Genomic DNA, 25,543 nt, shown 5'->3' with positions numbered 1-25,543 from the left:
CTGGAAAAGATAATCAGTGTGGTACCTCCTCATCATGTAGTCCTTAATTTTCTTCTGGAAAAGATAATCAGTGTGGTACCTCCTAATTAAGTACTCTTTCTTTTTTTCTGGAAGAGAACATCAGTTTTGCACCTCTTGGCCATATAGCCCATCTTTTTGAATCTGGCAAAAAGATCTTGATCATACTTCTTTTGGTTACCCTCCATTTTCTTCTTTCGAAACTGCAAATTGGTGGCATATTTATCTCTCTCATATTCTCTTCTTTTTTGTTCCCGGACTTCAAAATGTAGAACGGTTTTCCCAAGTCTTGCTTCTTGATTTTTATTCGCAATTTTACGTACTTCTTTTCTTCTTCGCCACTTGTTTGTTTTTAAAACTTTTATGACACTTTGGTTTTTGTCATCTGTAAGAACAAGATTTTCAGGGAATCTGACGTCAGCATTTGTTTGTGTTTTTGGCACAGATGAAGTTACTTTTAATGGTGACACACATGCTGATGATGAGCATGGTTTCTCAGACTGTTGCTCCATTTCAAATGAAACAGGCATGAATTCGTAGCAAGACTGAGCACCACGATTCTGAAAAAGCTGAAGTAATCTGCAGATCATGTTAGTCAGGTCAGTGAAAGTTAACATAACTGCAGTTCCATCATCAGTTGGATGTGGGAAACCTTCAGCAGTTCTGGAATGTGAATCAAAAAATCCATATCTTCCAGATCCATCTCTGAACACAGCAAAGCACTCTGGAGAAACAATAAGCAGTGCATGCCTGACATCTGATGAGAGACACCGAAGTCTTTCATTAAGAGGAATCCACCATCTTTCCATTTCTGGAGTTCCTCTGGCTCTCAGATATCCCATCAACACGTCTGACTTTTGGACGCTGTAGGTGTGGTTAGAAGTTGTGATGCTTACAGGTACTTCAGCCATGCTTAGATGAGTCCGTCGGAATCTTCCTTCAGCAATAAGCTGCATTTTAATGCCGACATACAAAGCATCACCCTCCTCTAGCACTCTGTCAAGATCAGGCTGTGTGAACAAAGTTCCCTCACTGTGGTATGCAAGGAATATCAGAGCTACTCATGTGCACTGATGATTTCGTGAGAAAATATCATAACTTGCATCGCTCTGACAAAGAGACGCATGCACGGATAGAATTCTAGATGTGTTGTCGCCATCTTCATACTGCTGTCTATTGGAAAACTGAGCAACACCTTTACTGATAAAGTTTATTGTACTGATTTCAAAGTTAAGGATTCATCAGTTTTAATATGCATTGAACCAAACACTATCATAACATCTTAGTTGATAATTGATAACAGATGATAACATCTGAGTCTGTGTTTGAGTGTGAATGAATGAATAAATTTTATTATTGTGTCATGTCCAAATAGGACCCATCCCTTTCGGGATTATAAGACACCACAAACCACTTCAAATTATAACATTCACTTCCTGTAGATGGTAACATACTTCACAGTAGGTTAACACATGCATAAATAAATAAAGGAGTGTGTGTGAGTGCGTGTCTGTGTTTGAATCTCTGTGTGAGTGAGTCTTTTTGAATGTGTGTGTGTGTAAGCCTGTGTTTGAGTGTGTCAGTAAGTTTGAGTGCGTGTTCACCTCCAGGTCCAGGTTGGTGTGTGTCCACTTCCATCTCCAGGTCCAGGTTGGTGTGTGTGTCTGAGTTTGAGTGTGTGTGAGTGTGTGTCTGTGTTTGAATCTGTGTGTGTGAGTCTTTTTGATTTGCTTTTGTTGTACTCCAATTGCTCTGATGCAAGCATAACTTTTACTTTAGCATGCAATAATACAGTTATTAGTTGAAAATACCTTTTATTGCTGGGATTATGGAATGTGTGGATTGATCACCATCTGCTTGAGCCTGGAAGAGGACAGTTAAAAAAATACTATAATTTAACACAACCAAAGCTCACAAACAAGTACATGTGAAAACTGTAACATAGGCCTATAACCCACAACGACAGTTCCCAGTATTAAAATGTACATATTATGTACAAGATGACCTTAAAGAATAATGTAAGCCACTGAGTATGCCAGCAAATACGTTCCCTATCATAACAGACTATGATAAACTGAGTGTAAAGATCTTTTCAGACAGGTAAACAGTAAACACTCTTGTCTGTACCAAGTCTGATCTGGGTACTACACGTGGTAACCATGGAAACAGCACAGCTACGAATATCGACTAGCTGCTAGTGTTAAGTGCGAAGTGTTAAATAAAAAAAACATTAAGTGACTGTGGTGATATCCCCAATCATATGTCGACACACAGTGGTAATCCTGTTTTTGATAAACACAGACTGTTATTGTTGGTAGCTAAAGTTATCTAAATTAGTATAGTCCTAACTTTACAGACTATTTTAAAATAAAATTATACATCCAGACTTGTTCTGATGTTCTGCCTGAGCTTATAAACAACAGTTATAAAGCTCAGGAAACTCACAAACCGCCGGGATCAGTCTGTCATCATGCTAGTCAGTAGCAGCTAACTTACTCGACCACAAAAGTTACTGGCATGGCGGGTGGGCGCGTGACGAGCACGCCCGCGACCGTTACACTAAAGTTTTTCCTCAATTTTAACGTGACAAAAGTCTTGAAAGTTACCTATTTTCAACACCGAGGAAGTTATGGATTGAAAAAATAATAAAGTAATGACCAAGTTTCATCAAAATATAGCCACTATATGTCCATAATATAGTTAGCTAGCGTTAGCCGACATTACTACACACATCATTACTAGCAAGCACAAAACACTGGCGCTGACTTACAGAAACAAAACGGTCTGCACAATGGTAAAATATTTACACACCAAATGAGTGTGCCAAGAATCGTTGTTATGCTGAGGACAATCACAAGTGCCGTTGCGATGTTTAGGTCCAGCTCAATGAGATCCAGCTTCATCTGGTCGGTCAGTTGGGGCATGATGTGACATGTACATTTGCAAAATTACGAATCCCGCCACGCCAAGACCCGCCTTACGAAGCAGCTTGATTGGTCTGGGATTATTGATTGATCTGCGCATGCCCACAGGTCATAAACTTACTTTTTCTAAATGAATCCAACTCAAGTAGACTGAGCTGGTAAGGTTTTTCAACCTCAAAGTACAAGTAACTTACTAAAAGCGAGTGTTAATAGCAGGTTGATAAAAACTGATTGAGGTCAATTTACTATTTTTAATTAAATACCATGTTTGCATTTACAGTGTAGTTCTTCTCTGCTGCTTTTAAAGCAAATGCCCACAGTATTAACCTGCCCTCTATCATCAACAACAATTGGCAATTCAGTGTCACTCTACAACACGTACACATAGCCTATTTACAATCTGCTTATAAAATGTAGGCTATTCTATATTCAACTTATTGTTAAAGAAAGTTGAACAAATTATTCAGTGATGTGGACATAAATACTTCACTTGTTTCATTCCTGAATGAATCAACCTTTTTTTTCTTTTGAAGAATTTTTTTTTTTTAAGTCACTTGTCTCCACCTGCAGACGATGTAATTGATACAATCTTTATTTGAAGCCTGAAGTCACTTTCAAAAAGTTTTTCTCTATTTTGATCGCTACTGTTGACAACAGTGTTTATGTCCATATTATAAACTTTTATCCCAGTACTTCTATGATTATTTTAATGTTTGTAACACAGAAATAACGATACAGAATACTTTTAAATATGTTTCATATTAACTCTCTGGGTCAGTGGCAGCGCGAACGCAGATTTAAAATTCGTGACGTCTCCAAATTGGTCTATAAAGGCCAATAGGAAAAACATTAGGGAGGAGCAAAGGGTTGGGGTTTTGACGTCATCCTATCACCTGGAGCTCATTAACAAAATGAAGGCAGTAAAAGAGCGTCGTGGTCGTAAGGTTAGTGATTTGAAACGGCCAAAAGTTTAAATTACTATAATAATAAGAGTTATTAGTATTATAGTTATGATATTGTCATGTTATAAATGCTTATTTTCGTAATGTTACTTAGCAGAAACAGCTAACTTAGTTTAGCACATCGATAGCTATGTGCAACGTTATAGAAAACTATTGAGCACGTTTAAAATGATAAAAGGTATGGTGAGAGAAAATCTAGTATGTAGAAAATCTAGTAAATCTAGAAAAATAAAGTCTTTATTTTTCAACTTGTATACCAAATTAATGGGGTTAATGTGACATCACTGGTCTACCGCGCCCAACATTATGAAGCTGCAGGCCCGGAGGCCCAACTGCACGCTGCACTCCCAGACCTATCGTTTTTTCAGACAGTGTCACCTGCTGTTTGGAGGATTATCTAACCTGATTAGATAAGATTACCTAACCTGAATTCAATTGCTGATAGATTGCAATTTACACTATTTTTCTACTACAAAATATTATGCTATGACTAAATGCATTATTATATAAAATATTACACATACTAGGTTGTGATTTAATGTATTAAGTCTGGTTTATTTTTATTAATTGTATTTGTAAATAGAAATTGTTCTGTTACTTAAACATTTTCATAGTCATTTATTATTTTCCTAATTATTAAGGATTTATCACATTCTTTAGTATTGAGGTATAGGATGAACATTAATTCTATATTTACATACAATAAATTATAGTGTTCGGAGTAATTTTCTCACACCAAACTTTATTTTCGTATTCTTTTTCATGAGGTCCTACAAGTCATCGACCTGTAAACAATGCAGAGAAAAATGGTGAAATAATATGGTGAAAAATTAATTATGCATATATTACACATTAACATCAGAATGAGAATGAGCTTTATTGGCCAAGTATGTTTACACATACAGGGAATTTGTTGTAGTGACAGAAGCTCCACAGTGCAACAGAAAGACAGCAACAGGACAGAACACAGATAATAAAAGAATAATATACAAATATCCAAATAGGCAATATACAAAGCAGCAAAAACACAATATAATATAGTCAATTATGTGTGTACAGGTCTGATATGTGCAAATTTAAAATGAAAAAATTAGATAAATAAAAAAGTAAGCAAGTGTGGTGAATAAATAATAGTTGTGTGTTCTGCGTTTTATCGTCAAGTGTTCATGAGATGGATTGCCTGAGGGAAGAAACTGTTCCTGTGTCTGGTCGTTCTGGTGCTCAGAGCTCTGTAGCTTCGACCAGACGGTAACAGTTCAAAGAGGGAGTGATAAAAATAAAAATAAACAACATCAAATACTCGTTGGGGAGATTTTTCATTTGTCGAGCAATTCTTCTGTCAAATTCCTCAACTTCACTAAAAGAAAAAATGATGTCCTGTACACATAAACCATCTGGGAAAAAATACACAAGTCACACGCAAATTATTTAGACAACCCAACAGAGCTCATATTGTCAATTCTATGCAGATTACTTGATATTTTGATGAAAATAAACTCAAGGCCGCATTTTATTCCAAAGATCTTATTTGTAATTATTACAGAACTTATTTCTAATTGTTACACTGTTATTGTGTTACTGTTATTGTCTGTGGTAGCACTTGAGATTTGTAAAGTACAATAAAAAGAATGTGCAATATTATTTTTCTTACACATGCTACTACTACTAATAGTATATGTAGTAGTAATATTAGTATGAAATAATAGTTAATACAGTAATATGTACAGTAGACCTACATAGTACTAAAATATGTTACAAATAATAATTTTATTATACATTTTATTTTAAAAAAAATTATTTTGTTAGAAAACATTAAGTATCCCAGAATGGTACAATAACACAGAAAATAAGAGCAAGCTGTAAATATTATAAAATAATGCTATCTTTCGACAATAATTTTGATCAAATCAAATACCGACTAAGCTAGCAATAATAGGTTACACACCATGTGTTTGAAAATAACTGGGGAGAACAAAATTCACAGCTTATTTTGTAGAACTATCTAAACTATCATTAAATACTAAAATAGGCTATTCGTGTGTTGGTGTAATAAGATGTCACATTGATTTATGCTATAAAACCTGGTCATTTTCAGGAATCGCTTTAATAAAATTAATAACCTTACTCACGTGTCCGATGTTGCTACTTGCTAGCAGTTTTATAATGTTGGAAATTATTGCTGTACACACCGCTACAAAACAAATGTTCATCCAAACAGCAGGAGGCACTGTCTGACAAAAACGATAGGTCTGGGAGTGCAGGTCTGAGCGTGCAGTTGGGCCTCCGGGCCTGCAGCTTCACCCTACTCACCGCGCCGCCATATTTGTAACCATAGATATACTAGATGCCTGATTAGCGACTGTTCATATGGGCTGCTATACTTTTACTTTTACTTTTTTACTTTTAGTCATTTAGCAGACGCTTTTATCCAAAGTGACTTACAAATAAGAAAAAGTAACCGAAACTAAAAGTTAACACTCTGTAAATACTCTATACACACCCATTTAAGAAAATACAGAAATTAAATAAAATTGACAAATGCATACAACAACATTTCAATAGTAAACATAAAAAAGGAAAAAATAAATAAAATAAAAATTAAAAGCTATACTTATTAGGGGTCGACCGATATGTAGGGCTGGGCGATATGACGATATAATCGTATATCGACGATGTCTCGTAAGTATCGCGATGTCGATGTCAACAGTCAGGTAACAAATGATAAACGTAGTAGGTTGCAAAAAATATTTTACACAGCCCCATAGTCACCATACAGGTCTTTTTGCATGCAAGAATGAAATAATTTAATAGGAGGGTTGGGAATCGAAAAGCTATTCCAATTTTGGAGATAAGATCAGATGCATAAGATCAGGAATCGAATTACTTGTTATAAAATTAAATTTCGATTCTGCTTCTCGATTCCTGTATAAGCATTTTTTGTGATTTCAAAAGATTCAACTGCAAGAAGACGAAATATAACTCACTTCTGCACTCGCGCGCTGTTTTCTGTGCAGAGCACGCGCACACACACACACACACACACACACACAGCTCGCACATCTTATATACGCGAACACTGGACTGAGCTCTCTTTCTCGCATTCTTACACATTCGAATGGACAAATACACACAAAATTATATCCAAATATCCCATAAATATAATCGGTTATGTCTTAAGTGAACGTAAAGAGGGTGTATTGGATCCGTGCATTGACAGCAGTCGCTGCCGCCAGTCATTAATGTTAATCAAAGAACAAAAGAAAAGAAAATCCCTCACTGATCTTGACTGAATCACTTTTGTAACCTCAGTTTATATTTTATTTTCCTGTTGTTCGGCGCTGACTACTGTAAAGACAATGAGCATCTGTGTATGCGATTATTTTGGAGATGTGTTCCAGTATAATTGATCCTTATTTAGGGTAAGGCCATTCTATTTTGATCTCCAGTTTAATCAAAGTTAAACAGAAAACAGTGGCACTGCATGTGTTTCTGAATATTTATTTTAACGGACTGTATAATGATGAAAAACCACACACATGACAGTTATAATTAAAATACGCAAATTCCTTCACAGCCTATTCATACAGCACACACAGTGCCCTATTTTTTTAAACAGTGTTTACAGTATAATTATGTTTAATTAAGTGGAGATATAGCACTATAAATTCTTAATTCAAACGGATGAAGACATTATAGGCTCAACATGCACGCGTTCGGAGATTCGGCAGCCCAACACTGAATATTATATTTTGGGCGTTGTATTTTGATTAATACAATAAAAATGATAAAAACTACAATTTTAAATTACCCCTTGTTCTAAATAAATCAGTTATTTTTATTTTGTTAAAAACAGGCCAAAAGAGACCTCCGAACAAGGCTACCAAAAAAAATAAAAAACCTTAATGTTTTTGCTCAGAATTCTTTTTAATCTCTGCATGACTTTAGTCATACATGATAAATATCAAATAACTCATAGCTACAAGTTTAAAAACAGCGCTACAATTATTCTAATAAAGGAAATTAAACTTACCATCATGAAATTTGTCTAATGCCAAAAAGAAAGAGTACCATCGGAAAACAGGCATATTTATTCAAGACATTACTATATGACACCAACATGCATTTATCATTCTTACAATCACCGCCAGAATGTACAACTTCACCATGATGAACTTAAAATTGGGTTCTATCATTTTTCCTCAACAGTTCTTCTCACAAAACCAAATTAATTTCAAACACAAATTTGATAAGAACAGAGTGGAAATTATTAGCAACACCAACATAACAGTAAAGCTAATGTTTTCTGTAAGTTTAAGCACAAACTAAGAAAAGTAATAACAAACTTTGACGTGGCAATAATTAAGACCAAACTGAATATGGTGCATGTCGGCAATGTTTTCAGAGCAGGGGCGGGGCCTGGTGGAGGTGGGGCTTAGGTAGACGATATTATCGGATATCGCAATATTTTTAAAGGCGATTATCGATAAGATATTTTTGACATATCGCCCAGCCCTACCGATATGTGTTTTTCAGGGCCGATGCCGATACCGATTATTACAGACCAAGTAGACCGATAACCAATATATTGAACCGATATATATGTCTGGTGTAAAAATTTAAATGAATGTCATAATTAAGAATAACAAGGGCTCTGACAAAAATGGCCTTCCCTAGTGTTGGTTGCACTTCTTACTCTTCTTGTCTTCCCCCATGCATCCATCTACAATAAGGGTAATATATAAAGAGAGAGTTAAAAGTGGGGCCAATGTATGCTTCATGATTAAGCCTATGAATACTAAATACTAAAGCTAAACAGCTTGAGGAAATGTAAGTATTTGGCTTCAATAATTTACATGTTAGAAATGTATGTATAATAGGATAACCTCTCATAATTCTTCATTAATTATTTTCGGTTGACTAAATCATAACCTACAAGAGGGGACTATTCAATTCATCATCTAATGCACATCAATTGATTAATTTAAAAAGCGCAATTGATATAAGTGTAAATAATTTAATTGTCTTCATAGCTCCATTGTAGAAATTGCGAAGAAGACCGCAACTATTTTAATGAAACTATAACACTAATAGCCTAGGCTCACTTGGTTCAATAGCCTATTGAAATGTCCCAATTTCCGTCATCCTAATCTTGGCCTATGTGACAGTATCTTAGTCTTGGCCTATGTGACAGTAATTTCCATTAGTTTTCATTTACAGTGCAGTGCAAATGAAGGCATAAAACATTAATTTAATTTATCTTTTAATCAAATGAGAGTTAAACTCAAATTTGGCAAACAAATGGGTTTACTATTCAAATTAAAACATGGAAGAAATAGTGTATTGTGTGATTGTTCTTTTAAACAAAGGTTGTAATAATTGTAGTAGTATTAGTAAATAAACCGAACTTTTATTTTGACGGGATGTCATGAGGACCTCTTAAGTTTCTGTAGCCTATTTATGATATGACGATCGTTTTACTCAAACAAAACAGTCAAATGCTCATGTACTCTCAGAGCAGTTCTGGAGATGATGTTCATATATTTATGTCCTCATTTAGTGACATGGCAGATGCGGAAAACACCGCGAGCGTCGCGCACTTCAGTGTGTGTGTGTGTGTGTGTGTGTGTGTGTCTCAACCGCGCGTCTGTGCCATTCACATATACAGAGACACGCCGAACATGCAGAATTCATATTTAAATAGTCTTTTTGCAGCTTAATGTTTACAGATAGTCCATATTGTGAGTCGATTTAAGTGTACTGACCTACTTTTGATTAATTCATCCAAACTTTGACTAATTCCGTGACTCCGCGTTATACAGTAAATGCTATATATATGACTGGATTCCGCGATTCCCCCTGCGTTTCCCCCATCTCAGAAACCATAAATAGATAATATTGAGGTTTTTACAACTTCAGTGTAGTGGATTGTAATTTATTGCAACTTGAGCAACGTCTGCTGCTGCCTTTGAGAGATAACTGATGCGTGATGAAGCAGCACCAGTTAGCAAGCGCTTTCGGTGTGAGAGCGCCTTTAGTCTTCCACGTTGATTGGTCGGACTCCTGACTCTCAACAAATCAGATGCGCGGTGGGCGGAGACTGCTCTAGGCCACAGAGTGGTAAGTTCCGACAGGCTGCATCAGAGCCAAATAGCGCGTTTCAAAATTAAATAATTTTATCGGCACATCAGTTTTGAAAATGACCGATACCGATTATCATAAAAATGCTTAATATCGGTGCCAATAATCGGCCAGGCCGATAATTGGTCGACCCCTAATACTTATATCCTTTGCTGGTGTCCTAGCCCGGTGGAGTTGATGGTCTTTACACTCTTCGGTCTTCACACTAAGAGGGCTTCACACGAGGGCTGCCGCGGTATAATAACCTTTTTTATACCAATCCAACAAATCACTGCTAGAATTCAGCTGAACCCACTTTCCTATTAATCACTAAAAATGGCCAAGCAAGTGAACACACTGACAAGATGTGAGTCGTTCGTTCATCACGTGACAGCCCCATACGCTTAACCAATGCAGCCTGAGCTGGAAAGAGAATTGATTAGTTCACCTCCCGAGTCTTTGGGTTCGAGTCTTTCGTTCATCACGTGACAGCCCCATACGCTAAAGAGAATTGATTAGTTCACCTCCCGAGTCTTTGGGTTTGAGTCTTTCGTTCATCACGTGACAGCCCCATACGCTAAAGAGAATTGATTAGTTCACCTCCCGAGTCTTTGGGTTTGAGTCTTTCGTTCATCACGTGACAGCCCCATACGCTTAACCAATACAGCCTGAGCCGGAAAGAGAATTGATTAGTTCACCTCCCGAGTCTTTGGGTTTGAGTCTTTCGTTCATCACGTGACAGCCCCATACGCTTAACCAATGCAGCCTGAGCTGGAAAGAGAATTGATTAGATCTTCTATATCGAGTCTCGGGTTTGAGTCGTTCGTTCATCACGTGACAGCCCCATACGCTTAACCAATGCAGCCTGAGCTGGAAAAAGAGTTGATTAGTTCGTCTATCGAATCTCGGGTTTGAGTCGTTCGTTCATCACGTGACAGCCCCATACGCTTAACCAATGCAGCCTGAGCTGGAAAGAGAGTTGATTAGTTCGTCTATCGAATCTCGGGTTTGAGTCGTTCGTTCATCACGTGACAGCCCCATACGCAGACTATAGTGTTACTTACTATACTTTTGTAACATATGACACTTTAGACATTAACTCTCTGTACACACTCCTGAATTGTTTTTTTATTGTTTATTTTTGTGCCAGGAAAAAGCTATAGCAAAGACGATAACTACTCCAAAATGAATTTAAACTATTTAAATAAAAAATACAAGAAAATTAAAATATACTAAAGCCACAGAGCCTTAAGAAACTAAAACAAAATACTCCACAACAAGCTAGGCTTTTTTTTATAATAAATAAGCTTTAAAATAACACTTTTGTGCCAAAAAAAGCTTTCTAGCTAAGAGAATAACTAATCCAGAATGAATTTAAATGTAAATAATAATAAAATAAATAAATATATATATATATATATATATATATATATATATATATATATATATATGCTGCTGGTGTACTAGATGTGGTCAGCGTGCCAGCCAAAGCCGTCGAAGGTCTAGCTGAAGAAGTGATGGTGGTAGAAACAGGGTTATCATCTTCAGTCTCTGTTCTAAATTGTGCTAACAGCACAGTAGGATGTGAGGATTTAAGGTGCCTCCTCAAATTAGAAGTGCTTCCTCCTTTAGTTGAAAAACTTTTTTTGCATATATTGCATTTTGCTTCAGTGGCTGAAGTTGCCACAAAATGAGTCCAAACATCACTCCTATTTCTATTGCTCATTCTCCTGAGATGTTAACATCTGTCTGAGGCTCTTCCCTGCCCCTCACCTAGTGCAAAACAAAGGGGGATTGGTGTGGAATGGTCACTGTTCCCTTGGTGACAGTCTTGAGTGACAGCAGTCCTTCAGCTGAACTTTGTGTGACCCAAGCAGACTATATTTCTAAGTAAATCACTTTAACTCTCCAGTTTTATGTCAGTTTGGGTTACAACCATTGAAGCTGACATTATCATAACCTCATAAAATTTTATTTGCTTTCACTTTGTCATTGTGTCCTTTTTGACCAATCTTCTTATACAAATATTAGTTTAGTATTATTAATATAAGTTTCCCTAGGAAAAATAATTATACCAGCTAAAGTCAAAATTGGAGCAAAAATGAAAAAACTATAAGTGCTTTGTAATTTTAGGCTTGGATATTTTTTTATTATATAGCCTAATCCTAGTGTTTGACAGTGAAAGGACAAGTCAATCTATATTTTATTTATAACAGGCTTTTATTTATTTATAAAATAACACAGATCCTCAAGAAACAGTAACAAAAACATAGTGACATAGTAACCTAGAGATGAAGTTAGAGACATCTACCCAAAATAATCTTGAGTATATACATTGAAAGAAAAGATGAGTTACAGATTTTTTTCCGTGGACCATGCCCCTTTTCTTCTGTCATATATAACAGCATGTGTTTATAGGCAGCTGTCCCTTTAAGACCGAATGCACGGATCCAATATAATGCTGTTTCTTTCTAACTTGTTTTCGTTCACTGAAGATAAGTGACTGCGTTATCGAGAATGATTGTTGAGACGTCCATTTTCACATAATTCTGTATGTATGCGTCTGTTCAAACACAAGGAAATGCGAATGAAGAATGAACTCGGTGTTCGCGCTCGCTTAAAAATCTGTGCGCGGGCGCCGTGTCCGGCAGCTGTGGCCACAGAAATCAGCGCACGGACAGTGAAATAAGTTCTATTCACCTCGTCTTGCGCTGGAATGGCTTAAAATCACTCGAATGTGTAAACTGGCAAGATAAAACACATACAAATGATAAACGTTCACTCTATGATGGTTCATTTTTGCAATTAGTCTGTTAATCACATGCGAACCGAACCTTGAGGTCTGGTCCGTACGGACCACGGATCAACTGCGATCGGTTTCACAACTACTGTGTAATGTTGGAGCTTGAATCGAATCGTTACACATAACGTACACCACTACTATGATTACACTTAAGTTTGCGCTATATTATACTCACCTTTTAATAATTAGTGTGTGACTAACGTCTCCTCCACTATAAATTACCAGACTAAATGAATCGAGTGACGTCACTGAAAAGCTGCAGCCGTGGCGGGGATGATTTTTGGTGTGGCGGGCCGCCATGGCAGAATTAATTTAGCGGAAACACTGTCACATGTCCAGTTTGTATCTTTGAACAAATCCATTACAGCAGTGGACAAATGCCCATCCCTGTTTAAAAACGTCCACACACTGGGAAAAGCCCTTTTTCGACTAAACTGGCATTTAGACCTGCCTTGATTCCAGTGTGCAGCGCCTTTTTTCAACAATCCAGTCTAAATACTGTAAAATATATAACCGAGCGATTTACATTTAGATTTCTGGTCTCATACATTGTCAATTGCTGTGTTTTTTTTTTTTATATAAAATGACACCTGTTACTGATGACAAAATAGAAGATCACTCTGACTGAAACTTTTATTCAGGATTACTGCCAGTGGCTTAAAATCAATTAAATTCCTGTAAATCCCTCGTATTAACCCCATAAATGCCAAAGCAAAGGAATGCTGACACTATTATTGTCACTGTCTATAAGGAGTCAATGTGTGAGAATCCAAGATAAGTCGTTTTGGTGGCTTGATTTCAATAAAAAGCTGTTTTTTGGACACACAAGGAAGTTTTGAGTTCTGAAACTCACAGGATATTTTTATAGTATGGTGACGTCTTATATGCATACATAGTCGCTTTTCGTCAAAATTCACTGAAATTCTTGCAATTTCTGGTAAACATTAAGGCGATATAGTTGGGCAAAAAAGTATTTAGTCAGCCACCAATTGTGCAAGTTCTCCCACTTAAAAAGATGAGAGAGGCCTGTAATTTTCATCATAGGTACACTTCAACTATGAGAGACAGAATGGGGGGAAAGAATCCAGGAGATCACATTGGAGGATTTTTAAAGAATTTATTTGCAAATTATGGTGGAAAATAAGTATTTGGTCAATAACAAAAGTTGATCTCAATGATTGATCCCTTTGTTGGCAATGACAGAGGTCAAACATTTTCTGTAAGTCTTCACAAGGTTTTCACACACTGTTGCTGGTATTTTGGCCCATTCCTCCATGCAGATCTCTTCTAGAGCAGTGATGTTTTGGGGCTGTCGCTGGGCAACACTGACTTTCAACTCCCTCCAAAGATTTTCTATGGGGTTGAGATCTGGAGACTGGCTAGGCCACTCCAGGACCTTGAAATGCTTCTTACGAAGCCACTCCTTCGTTGCCCGGGCGATGTGTTTGGGATCATTGTCATGCTGAAAGACCCAGCCACGTTTCATCTTCAATGCCCTTGCTGATGGAAGGAGGTTTTCACTCAAAATCTCACGATAAATGGCCCCATTCATTCTTTTCTTTACAGGGATCAGTCGTCCTGGTCCCTTTGCAGACAACCAGCCCCAAAGCATGATGTTTAATGTTGGCTTAAGCAGGGGGACACGTGTGGCACTGCAGGATTTGAGTCCCTGGCGGCGTAGTGTGTTACTGATGGTAGCCTTTGTTACTTTGGTCCCAGCTCTCTGCAGGTCATTCACTAGGTCCCCCCGTGTGGTTCTGGTATTTTTGCTCACCGTTCTTGTGATCATTTTGACCCCACGAGGTGAGATCTTGCGTGGAGCCCCAGATCGAGGGAGATTATCAGTGGTCTTGCATGTCTTCCATTTTCTAATAACTGCTCCCACAGTTGATTTCTTCACACCAAGCTGCTTGCCTATTGCAGATTCAGTCTTCCCAGCCTGGTGCAGGTCTACAATTTTTATTTCTTGTGTCCTTCGACAGCTCTTTGGTCTTTGCCATAGTGGAGTTTGGAGTGTGACTGTTTGAGGTTGTGGACAGGTGTCTTTTATACTGATAACGAGTTCAAACAGGTGCCATTAATACAGTATGCGCCGGCCAGATGGCAAAAGTTAAAAAAGGGGATGACTTGGACGTGAGGGATCCAGAGTGATTTTCTGAGCCCTTTTTCTCATTCTGGATGTATGCAGTTCTTGAAGGGCGGCCAGATAAGCACAAATAATCCTCTCGGCAGTCCGAACCATTCGCAGTAATCTTCTGGTGTCTGATTTTGTAGCTGAGCCAAACCAGACAGTTATTGGTGTACATAGAACAGACTCGATGGCTGAATAGAACTGTTTCAGCAGCTCCTGTGGCAGCTGGCAAAGGAAGTACAACCTTTTGTTGGGCCTTTTTTTTTTACAATGGAATCAATGTGAGTGTCCCACTTCAGGTGCTGGAAGATGATGGACCCCAGGAACTTGAATGTCTCCACTGCGTTGTCCGTGATGGTGAGTGGGGGGAGAGCAGGGGGGTTCCTCCTGAAGTCAACGATCATCTCCACAGTTTTGAGTGAGTTGAACTCCAGGTTGTTAAGACCGCATCAGACAGCCAGCTCTTTATCCTCCTGTCTGTAGGCTAAATGTGGTGTCATCTGCAAACTTAGTCTGACATGAATATCCCCATTCTCACTAGCTGTTGCCTATCTGTCAGAAAGCTGGTGATCCGTTGGCAGATAGTGATGGGAACAAAGAGCTGGGTTAGTTTGGCCTGGAGGAGAGCTGAGATGATTGTATTGAAAGCTGAACTGAAGTCCACAAACAGGATTCTCACATAAGTAGGGTGGTCCAGTAAGGGTCCTGCAATGTCATTCAGATAAGCCAACAGCAGTCTTTCAAATGACTTCATGACCACAGATGTTAGAGCAACAGGTCTGTACTCATTACGTCCTGTGATTTTGGGTTTCTTTGGGATGGGGATGATGATGGAGCATTTGAAGCAGACAGGAACTTCACACAGTTCCAGTGATTTGTTAAAAATCTGTAAAAAATCTGGAGTCCAGCTGGTCAGCACAGGTTTTCAGACAGGCTGGTGAAACACCATCGTGCAGGAGAGGGGAGAGGGGGGTTGGTGGAGGTGATGATGGTTGTGTAGAGAGATGGTCAGAATGGGTATGGGGCGTGAGACCGAGAGTTTCAAATCTGCAGTAAAATTTATTCAGGCCATCAGCCAGTTGTTGATTCCCTGCAGAGCTGGGGCATGGTGTCTTGTAGTTTGTAACGTCTTTCAGGCCTTTCCACACAGCTTTTCAAGAGTAGCTTCTCTAAGCCATTCTGATCTCCTTTGTCAGTGTGTTCCTGGCCTGATTGTACAAGACTCTGTGTCCCTACTCCTGTAGCCATCCTCTTTGGCCTGACGAAGCTTTCTGAGTTTTTCTGTGAACCATGGTTTGTCGTTGTTATATGTTCTGGAAGGAATAAGTGAAACATACCTGGCATTTCCAAAGTGTTCTTAGGCTTTTTGCTATACACTGAATAAAAGAAAGGTAAAACAAGCTCACTGGTACTCATGACTGGGATGTCCCAGTCATGAGTACCAGTGAGTTTGTTTTACCATATGTATCACAGTCCAGTGTTGTTGAACATGCTGATGTTGGAGCAGCACTCTCAGAGAAAAATAGTTCGAAGAGATTCATGTGAATGTTTGTGTCAGCAGGACTCATCTGTGGTACAGGCATCTGGTCACTGGAAAAAAAATTAAGTAAAACAAACCAACTGTCAGCATGCTGATATCAGGAGAAATCACATATAATATCACCAATATTACTGTCTCGTAACAAAGCATGTTTTTTTTTTATAGACACATGCTTTATGTGTTGTCATTCCATTGGCAGATAGAGCTGGGTTAGTTTGGTCTGGAGGAGAGCTGGGATGATTGTATTAAAAGCCGAACTGAATTCCACAACCAGGATCCTCACATAAGTGCCTGGATTGTCTAGATTTTGCAGGATATAATACAATACAGTCCTATATTGACTGCATCATCCACAGACCTGTTTGCTCGATAAGCAAACTGCAGGGGGTTTAGTAATGTCCTTCAGATAAGCCAACACCAGTCTTTCAAATGACCACAGATGCACCAATATTACTGACTCATAAAAAAAACTAGATTTTTTTATAGACACATGCTTTATGTATTGTCATGCATGTATGTCATATGCATTATTATCGTTGTTGCAAACAGTTGTGCTGCTGTCCAGTACACCAGTACTGACCAATACTGTATTTCATATTTCAACATGTCTCACTGGATTTCAGACATTTCAGTCTGACAATATAGTCTGGGAAAAGCTCAACTAGTAACCTAACTTCTGAGGGAAATTCAAGGCTTATTCCATGTGTCTGTCTTCTAAAAATTAGAAGAAGCTGATGAAATTGCTTTGTTTGCACTGAAAATAGGGCATTTACGTGGTTGATTGAATAGTGGTGGGAGTGGCTACATTGAAGATAATTAATTCAGACAGGAAAGAATGTGAGACTCATACTAGTTTCATACGGATTACGTAAAGAAAGAATATTTGTTTTTGAGGTCATTTAAAAGTAGACATGTTAAGCTTTCTATAGACACGTTTCTCATGTATATGTGACAAATATTTGCTGAGTTTCGGATAGTTTTTAAAATGTATTTCAGAAATAAATCCACAGAGATTTAGACATCAGACAGAGCACCTTGTATATGTTCTTTATTTTACAAAAGTGCAGCATTTAGCTATTATCATGAGTGTACACAAAGTAAAGTACAGGGCTTCAATTTTGATGTGGCATTGCGGTTATTGCACATAATTCTACTCGTTCCCGCAGGTTCTGAACTTATAACAAGTGTTTTTAAGTCTTGTCAATTTAAACATTCAAGCGACTTACCTAAAAAACTTAAAGCACTATTAATTTATTTTGTACCTTGCTGTTTTATTTATTTGTGCTATTGGTTGTCATTTTATTTTTCTTACTTTATTACTGACTGTTTACTTGCCTTTTTTTTTTAGTTAAAAATAAATTAAATTCAGAGTTTGAGATTAAAGTTCCTTGCACTGTGTAAGCTATTGCACAACAAATTTAGCACATAGCACCATCTAGAGTTATGCACTTGTTTGTATCATCCTAACAATATAAATATGAATCAACACACAATTCTACATTGTAAAACACAATTGCACTGAGTGACAAAACATTTAGGTAAGATGATGTAATTTAAAAATATGCTTAACCCCTCCCCCTCAAATTACCCCCCCCCCCCCCCCCCCCATACGAGTCACCTAAGGGGGGAATCCCCCCTCCCCCCATTCTCCAAAATGAAATTCAGGTCCTGAAAGTAGACATTCAAAAGTTTCAAATGATGCATGATGTTTATCTGTATTTTGTCATAGAGATGTCACAGCATTTTAAGTTAATTTTGGTCTAAACAGGAAAAAGGAAAGTGGTATCAACGACATGACCACAGACTCCTGGGGGTTAATGCACCTCTGACCCATCTCCCTCTGCCTTTCTTAATGTATCTTTCTATGTTTCGGTCTATCCATTTTCAAGTTTTAATAAACTATAGGTGAATTGGATTTGGATTCCTTGTATTCTTTGGATTTCTTATGTGCATTGATACTATTTTCTTCTTTTAACAGAGATCCAGCTGTAGAAAATGTCCAATATGCCATATTGGAATTGCTGATGTTAGACAGCATATAAAAAAACCCCACAAAATCACAGACAAATCTGAAATTCGTCTGCTGGTTTCATTAGCCACAGGAAGGTAAGTTCTATTTTTCTGATATGTTGGTGTTTTAAAATGTTTTTTAAATTTTAGCATAATAACAGTGGGTACAGAAAAGAATTACCCCGTTTGAAATGATCACATTTTGTTCCTTTGCAGCCTGAAATGAAGACAGATTTTTGTTTTATCCTGCTGTATTTAAAACAGCCAAGTGAAAGATGTACACTAACACGTTCTCAGTGGCACACAAAGCCATTTGACTTTCATCTGTCATCAGCTGTGGTCATTTTAAAAAGAGCTTTCCTGGTGCATTTCAGTCCTTGGTAGTGCAACTGAAGCAAACAGTCAGCTATGGGCAGTGTTGTGCAAGTTACTTCCAAACTGTAATACATTATAGATTACTTATTACTGTTATTTAAAAGTAATGCCTTACCTTACAATATTACTGTATCAGAACTGTAATGCGTTACATCCTGTATTACTTTTGAGTTACTTTCACCAAAATAACTACAGAAGTAGAACTTAACATTCTAAAATGACAAAATGTACTAGAGCCCTGCACGGGCCTCAAATTTAGGCCCTAGCCCGGCCCTGGCCCGAGACGCTCAGGCCCTAGGCCTGGCCCGTGTCCGACAGCTTATCAGAATTTCTGACCCGAGCCCATCCTTTTTCCCCCTTCTCCCAAAACATATAATACTGTTTCTATATATATATATATATATATATATATTTTTTTTTTTTATATGTGTATATATATATATATATATATATATTTTTTATTAAGTTAATTTAGAAAAACGTTTGGAGCATTTTTGTTCGTTAAATAGCCTATAAGTTTTTGTTTTTTTAAAGCAACGACCAAGCGGCCAGCGGCATGAGCTGATCTTAGCCTATGTTTGATCAATTTATTCTTCTCATATCACGACTTGCCTAAAATAAAATCTGTAGATATACTAAATATAACAATCTAAATATAAGCATATAACAATGTTTAAACATTAAACCTAGATAAATGTGCGCTGAATCCAGTAGTTTGTGCGGAGAGTGGAAGTGGAAAAATCAATTGCATTTTTTTCAATGGAAACAACTTACGGTGTAATTTTTGCTCATAAAGGTAAGAGTAATACATAATTCTGAACTGTAAAGGTTCTACTTTTATTTGTGTGCACTCACAATATCAACAAAACGTCGTGCTTTTATCCTGAACAGGAGCGCTTCACAAAAACGAACCGAAAGGCAGTGAATACCACACAGACAAGATAAATATATATATATATATATATATATATATATAGAAAGCTTTAAATTACTACTTAACGAAATAAATAAAAACAAAAACTCTTTAATATAATCGTTATCCATGAAGATGCACTTCTCTCTAAAGGCGCGTCTAATGAGGAGATGGCGAATTCCTTACTATTTCCCCCCGGACACATTCATGGTAATTAATTTTGCTGGGGCTTTTGCTTTATTGTGTGTATTTGAACGCAGAACTCTTCTGCTGTGCTGACGGCTCGCTGTTGCTGGATTCATGTTGTTTACACCAGCACGCCAATTTTTTCATCAATAATTGATGGATGTCTAAAATATAAAGATAAGGAGAAGCCTAAAACAGGCCAGAGGCCCAGCCCGCGTCTAAACTATGACGTGAATATTGTCCCGAAGCCCGGCCCTAGGGATGTAAAAAATTAAAATAAAATAAAAAATACAAATTTTGGGCTAAAAGTGTGTTGTAACGCAAGCGTTACTGAACATGTACAGAGTAAAATATAACTGAAAATTAAATAGTAATGCCTTACACTACTGCGTTACATCAACAAGTAATACGTTACTGTAATACATTACTTTTGTAACGCGTTACTCCCAACACTGTCTATGGGTGGCAAGGCACTATCAAAAGTTCTCCGGGATAGTTGTGGACAGGCACAAGTCAGGAGAAGGATACAAAAAAATTAAAAGGCTTTGTATCAGTGCCTAGAAGCACAGTGATATCTGTTATTAAGAAGTGGAAGGTATTAGGTACTACACAGACCCTCCCTGGATCAGAACATCACTCCAAACTGGATAAAAAAATCCAGGAGGAAACTGGTCAGAGAGGCTACCAAGAGGCCCTTAACAACTCTGAAGCATTTAACATGACAAAGAATGGTCATTGTGTATACACTGTGACAACAATATTACAAATTCTCGAAAAAGGTGAATGTCCTTGCATGGCATCAAAATGAACTGAACTTGAGCAGTTCTGCAAAGAGTGGGCAAATATTGCATAGTCTAGATGTGCAGAGTTAGTAGAGACATATCCCAACAGACAAAGCAAAAGGAGGTTCAAAAAATACTGACACAAGGGGGTGATCCTTTTTCCAACTCAGTGATTCTATTTTTTATTTATTTAATTTTTCTCTGACATGATGGTGTTATATCTTTCACTGAGATGTTTTAAGTTGCACTGAGTAAATACAGATGGATATAACAAAAACAGTGTACGTCTTCATTTCAGGCTTCAAAGCATCAAAAGGTGATTATTTTAAAGGGGGGTGATTCTTTTCTATACCCACTGTATATATTTAAATGCATATTTGTGAACTATCAATAATACTGATAAGATAATACTTAATACTACTATTAATAATTACAAGTGCCTAAGGGTCTGATGAGCTGCTGGGTTAATGGATGTTAATCATGTTGTCCACATTCAGACTGATTTGCTGAAATCAAAACTGGGACATTTCTTCGAATGTGTGAGAGAAACTGAGCACTCTCAGGGTGGGACTTTCAATCTAGAGTTTACTGTGTGTCAAATACGCTGTGCATCCATTGATATGATTTGGAATAATGTGCTATAAAGTAGGGCTGTAGTACTCGAGTCCGAACTCGAGACATTTTTCTATCGTCTCGGACTTGTCTCGGACTCGTTGGTGTTTGCACTCGGACTTGTCTCGGACTTGGTTATTGGACTCGCCAAATGTTCTCATTGGTCTCGACCGAGTCCAGCATTGTTTTTTTTTACCTCCTTCAAAACAAAACCACATTCGCATGTTGTGCCTTAAACGCGTGGAAAAAGCTAGGTGCGCGGCTTTCTCCTTCTTTCCAAAGCACTTTGTAGCTGCGCTCTATGCTCGGGCTCCTGTGGCATCTGCCGTTGCTAAGCAACCATGGCCTGTGCTCTCCATGAAGACTCGGCGGTTTCAGCAAAGGATATTTAATTTTCTGTCTGTTAGATTGTTTTATTAACGTCTACACCAACCCAGCCCTAAACTTACTCTTTACAATAATGAAATAATAATTGTTGTAGAACAGTGTGACAAAAATTAACGTATCCCTTATAGCCTTGACTCACCTGAACGCCTTTGATTGGCCATTGCATTAATAAACTCCGCTGTTAAAAAAAAGAAAAGTTTTTTGTTGGCCCTAATATGCACAGTTACTTATTTATTTATTTATCACTTTATCCGGCAAGGGATAGAAGTATCGCTTTTTATTTGATTTTTTTTTTATTTATATGTTATTATTGAAATGTTGTTATAAGCATTTGTCAATTTGATTTAATTTCTTTATTTTCTTAAATATTGTCACGTCCTGCTGGTGTGCCCTTATTGGCCACCAGATGTCACTGTGTGTTTGTTTGAGCACATGGCTTGTTGTTTGTGGTTTGTGCCATGTGCTCTCCTGTCTATTGTCTGACCCCGCCCTCCTTGTTATCTCATTATTGTTTCAGTGACTTCACCTGTGTCCTCCTCGTTTGTCTCCCTATTTATTCTCCTGATGTCTGCAGTCCCGTGCCGTTTCGTTATTTCCTGTTTCATGTTTAGAGTGTGTGTGTGGGTATGTTTGCAGGTACTGCAGTTCTCTGTCTGTCTGCCTGTTTTTCCCCTTCGGGGTGGTTTTTGTTAATTTTTTGTTCTCTTTTATTAAAAGACCCACTTTTCGCCAGCATTTGAGTCTTCGTCTCTCTCCACCCGTGACAAATATGTGGGTATATAGTATTTATAGAGTTGCTAACTTCTAGTTTTAGTTACTTTTTCTTATTTGTAAGTCGCTTTGGACAAAAGTGTCTGCTAAATGACAAAAGTAAGTAGCCTAATCATCATTGCAAAAAAAATAAAAAACTCCACTGTTATCACACATCGCAGAATTTCCTCATTTCGTGCAGGACTATTATTACAAAGGCAAAATTCTGTTATAATTTTGTTATAACAGCAAAGCAAAATCTAACTTTAAAAATATAAGGGTCAAGAGCCCAACTAAAGTAAACGCTGACCACTATAATGGTGACACAGAAATTGTGATTTTTGGTCTGTGGTGATTATGCTCGTTAACATCAGGTGTCTTAAATAATGGTCAATCACCACTCAATGAATCTCTTAATTACCTCATTAACTTTAACTCTGCTTCAGTGTTAATTTAACACTCTTATTTTAACACTTTCACACTCTTGAGTGTGGTCTCACATGTACTCCCAGGAGAGTTAATTTCACCCTGGATTTTTTGCTGTGTACCTAAAGTAAATAAAATGTAAATAAAGTAAATAAAAAAATAATTTGATCCTACAGCTCCAAACTTGGTCCTAGAGGGCCGGTGTCCTGCAGAGTTTAGCTTCAACCCTAATTAAACACACTTAAACCAGCTAATCAAGCTCTTACTAGACACACTAGAAACTTCCAGATAGGCATGTTAAGACAGTTGGAGCTAAAGTCTGCAGGGCATTGGCCCTCCAGGATCTAGTTTGAAGACCCCTGTTCTACAGAGTTGTTACTTTGCACACTGCTTTTTGATCATTGCAAATAATAATGCAAAATTATTTTCTTAGAATAGAAGATATGCTGTCTCTCGCATCACATACATTATCAATAATTGAGTATGTGGTCTTGAAGAGGATCCTTTTTTTTTCTCTCATTTGGACTCGGTCTTGACTAGTCCTGGTCTTGGACTCGACAAAGCTGGACTTGACTCCAGCTCTACTATAAAGACACTTGAGAAGCTCACTCTCTGTGCACATGACAAGTAAAAATATATCTGTGCTGAACATATTCTTAGTGTACAAATTTATTAAATTTATTAAATCTAACAATTTATTAGCCAATGGCTAATGATAACAGTATTTAATCGCATATGCAATTGATTTTCTCGCATATGCAATTGATTGTACAAGGATGAATGTTAATGTGACGCATTGTGCCTCATTCATGTTATATAATCCAAACAGTTTTGCATCAATTTGTTTTCTCATTTAATCTCTTTTTTGTAGTCATGTGGAAATCCGTACTTTAAGTAAGGTATCATTTGTAATTTGTGGCCATGGGTTATAATTGTTAATGAACATGCAAACCCCTCAATTATGAATGATTGGAATTTATTAATGTACACATTTAGCTAACAGATGTTGGGAATTTCCATTTTATATGTGAATTAATTCTTGACTCATATTTACGAAGTTGGATAACTGAAACCTGTAAATAAAGTATCAGGTTAAAGCTGTTATTATAATAAATGTTGTTTTTGATAATATTTCTAGATTTACTGCAAAGCTGCAGTGTCCCCTGAAGTGCCAGGCTGTACCCACTGGATTTGTCCGTCTGGATAAGCACTTTGTTGCATGCCACCCCAATTTAACGGTTTGTATATTTCCAGATCCAAGTTTTCAGTATTAAGTCTTAAAATTTTAGTATGTATGTGAGCCATTATTAGGGGTTCTAGTGCAAAGAGTTGAAACCCTATTGGATTTGTCCTGATTATTATTATTATTATTCTGCCATATAACAGATTGTGCAGACCATGATGAGGGTGTTTTGATTATTATATGCATTGTTTTGTTGTTTTTAGTAGATACTTATTTTAAGCAAAATATAAAAATGGTCCAGACTTCAGGAGGAAAACACTGAGCTCCATAGAAACAATGTTTTTTATTTTTATTTCACGTGGCCTTTTGCATTACATATCGAAATGTAAATATCATAACAGCTTGATGATCTTACTTTTCAATATTCATATATAATTGGGAGAAAAATTCTCAGGAAAAAAAAAGTGTGTATATATATATATATATATATTAAAAAAGTGAGGTCAATAAGTATTTGATCACCCTGTGATTTTGCAAGTTCTCTTACTTAGAAATCATGGAGGGGTCTACAATTTTCAGCATAGGTGCATTTCCACTGTGAGAGACAGAATCTAAAAATAAAAATCCGGAAATCACATTGTATGATTTTTTAGCAATTTATTTGTGAATTACTGTGTCAAATAAGTATTTGATCACTTGCTTATCCGCCAGATTTCTGACCCTCAAAGACCTGTTATTTTGCTTTTAAATAGTCCAGCTACACTCTGCTCATGATTCTAAATTAGTAGCACCTGTTTGAGGTCGTTAGCTGTCATAAAGACACCTGTGCACCCCACAATCAGCCAAAGTCTAAGTAGCAACATGGGCAAAACCGAAGAGCTGTCAAAAGACACAAGAGACAAAATTGTAGACCTTCACAAAGCTGGAAAGGGCTACGGGGCAATTGCCAAGCAGCTTGGTGAAAAAAGAACAACTGTTGGAGCAATTGTCAGAAAATGGAAGAGGCTAATGATGACTGTCAATGTCCCCCGGACTGGGGCCCCACGGAAGATCTCTCCTCGTGGGGTATCAATGATGCTAAGAATGGTGAAGAATCAGCCCAGAACTACACGGGAGGAGCTGCTCAATGCCGTGAAGAGAGCTGGGACCATCGTTTCCAAGGCTACTATCAGTAATACACTAAGACGTCATGGTTTAAAATCTTGCATCGCACGGAAGGTTCCCCTACTTAAGTCAGCCCATGTGCAGGCCCGTCTGAAGTTTGCCAGGGACCATCTGGATGATCCAGAGGAGTCATGGGAGAAAGTCCTGTGGTCAGATGAGACCAAAGTAGAACTTTTTGGTAGGGTTGGGTGATATGGCCTAAGAAAAATCCCTGATTTTTTTTTTACAAAAAAATCCGATTTACGATTTAAATAGATTTT

At 37.4% G+C, this 25,543-nt stretch overlaps 1 protein-coding gene across 3 annotated transcripts in view; it reads left to right on the top strand.

The window, feature by feature from the left end:
- LOC306855183 (uncharacterized protein) overlaps positions 1-25,543 on the top strand; it is a 79,351-nt gene that overhangs the window by 10,344 nt on the left and 43,464 nt on the right. For all 3 annotated transcript variants that reach the window (XR_013782907.1, XM_079393667.1, XM_079393668.1), the window contains exons 2-3: positions 18,474-18,601; positions 24,075-24,174. Coding sequence is in view for 2 of the 3 variants with exons in the window: in XM_079393667.1 (XP_079249793.1) it covers positions 24,156-24,174 (19 nt within the window). In the remaining variant the exon portion in view is untranslated. The remainder of the gene's footprint in view (positions 1-18,473; positions 18,602-24,074; positions 24,175-25,543) is intronic.

Source organism: Barbus barbus (assembly GCF_936440315.1).
Source record: "Barbus barbus genome assembly, chromosome: 3".
In the NCBI taxonomy this organism is placed as follows: domain Eukaryota; kingdom Metazoa; phylum Chordata; class Actinopteri; order Cypriniformes; family Cyprinidae; genus Barbus; species Barbus barbus.
This window is presented reverse-complemented; position numbering and strand designations above follow the sequence as displayed.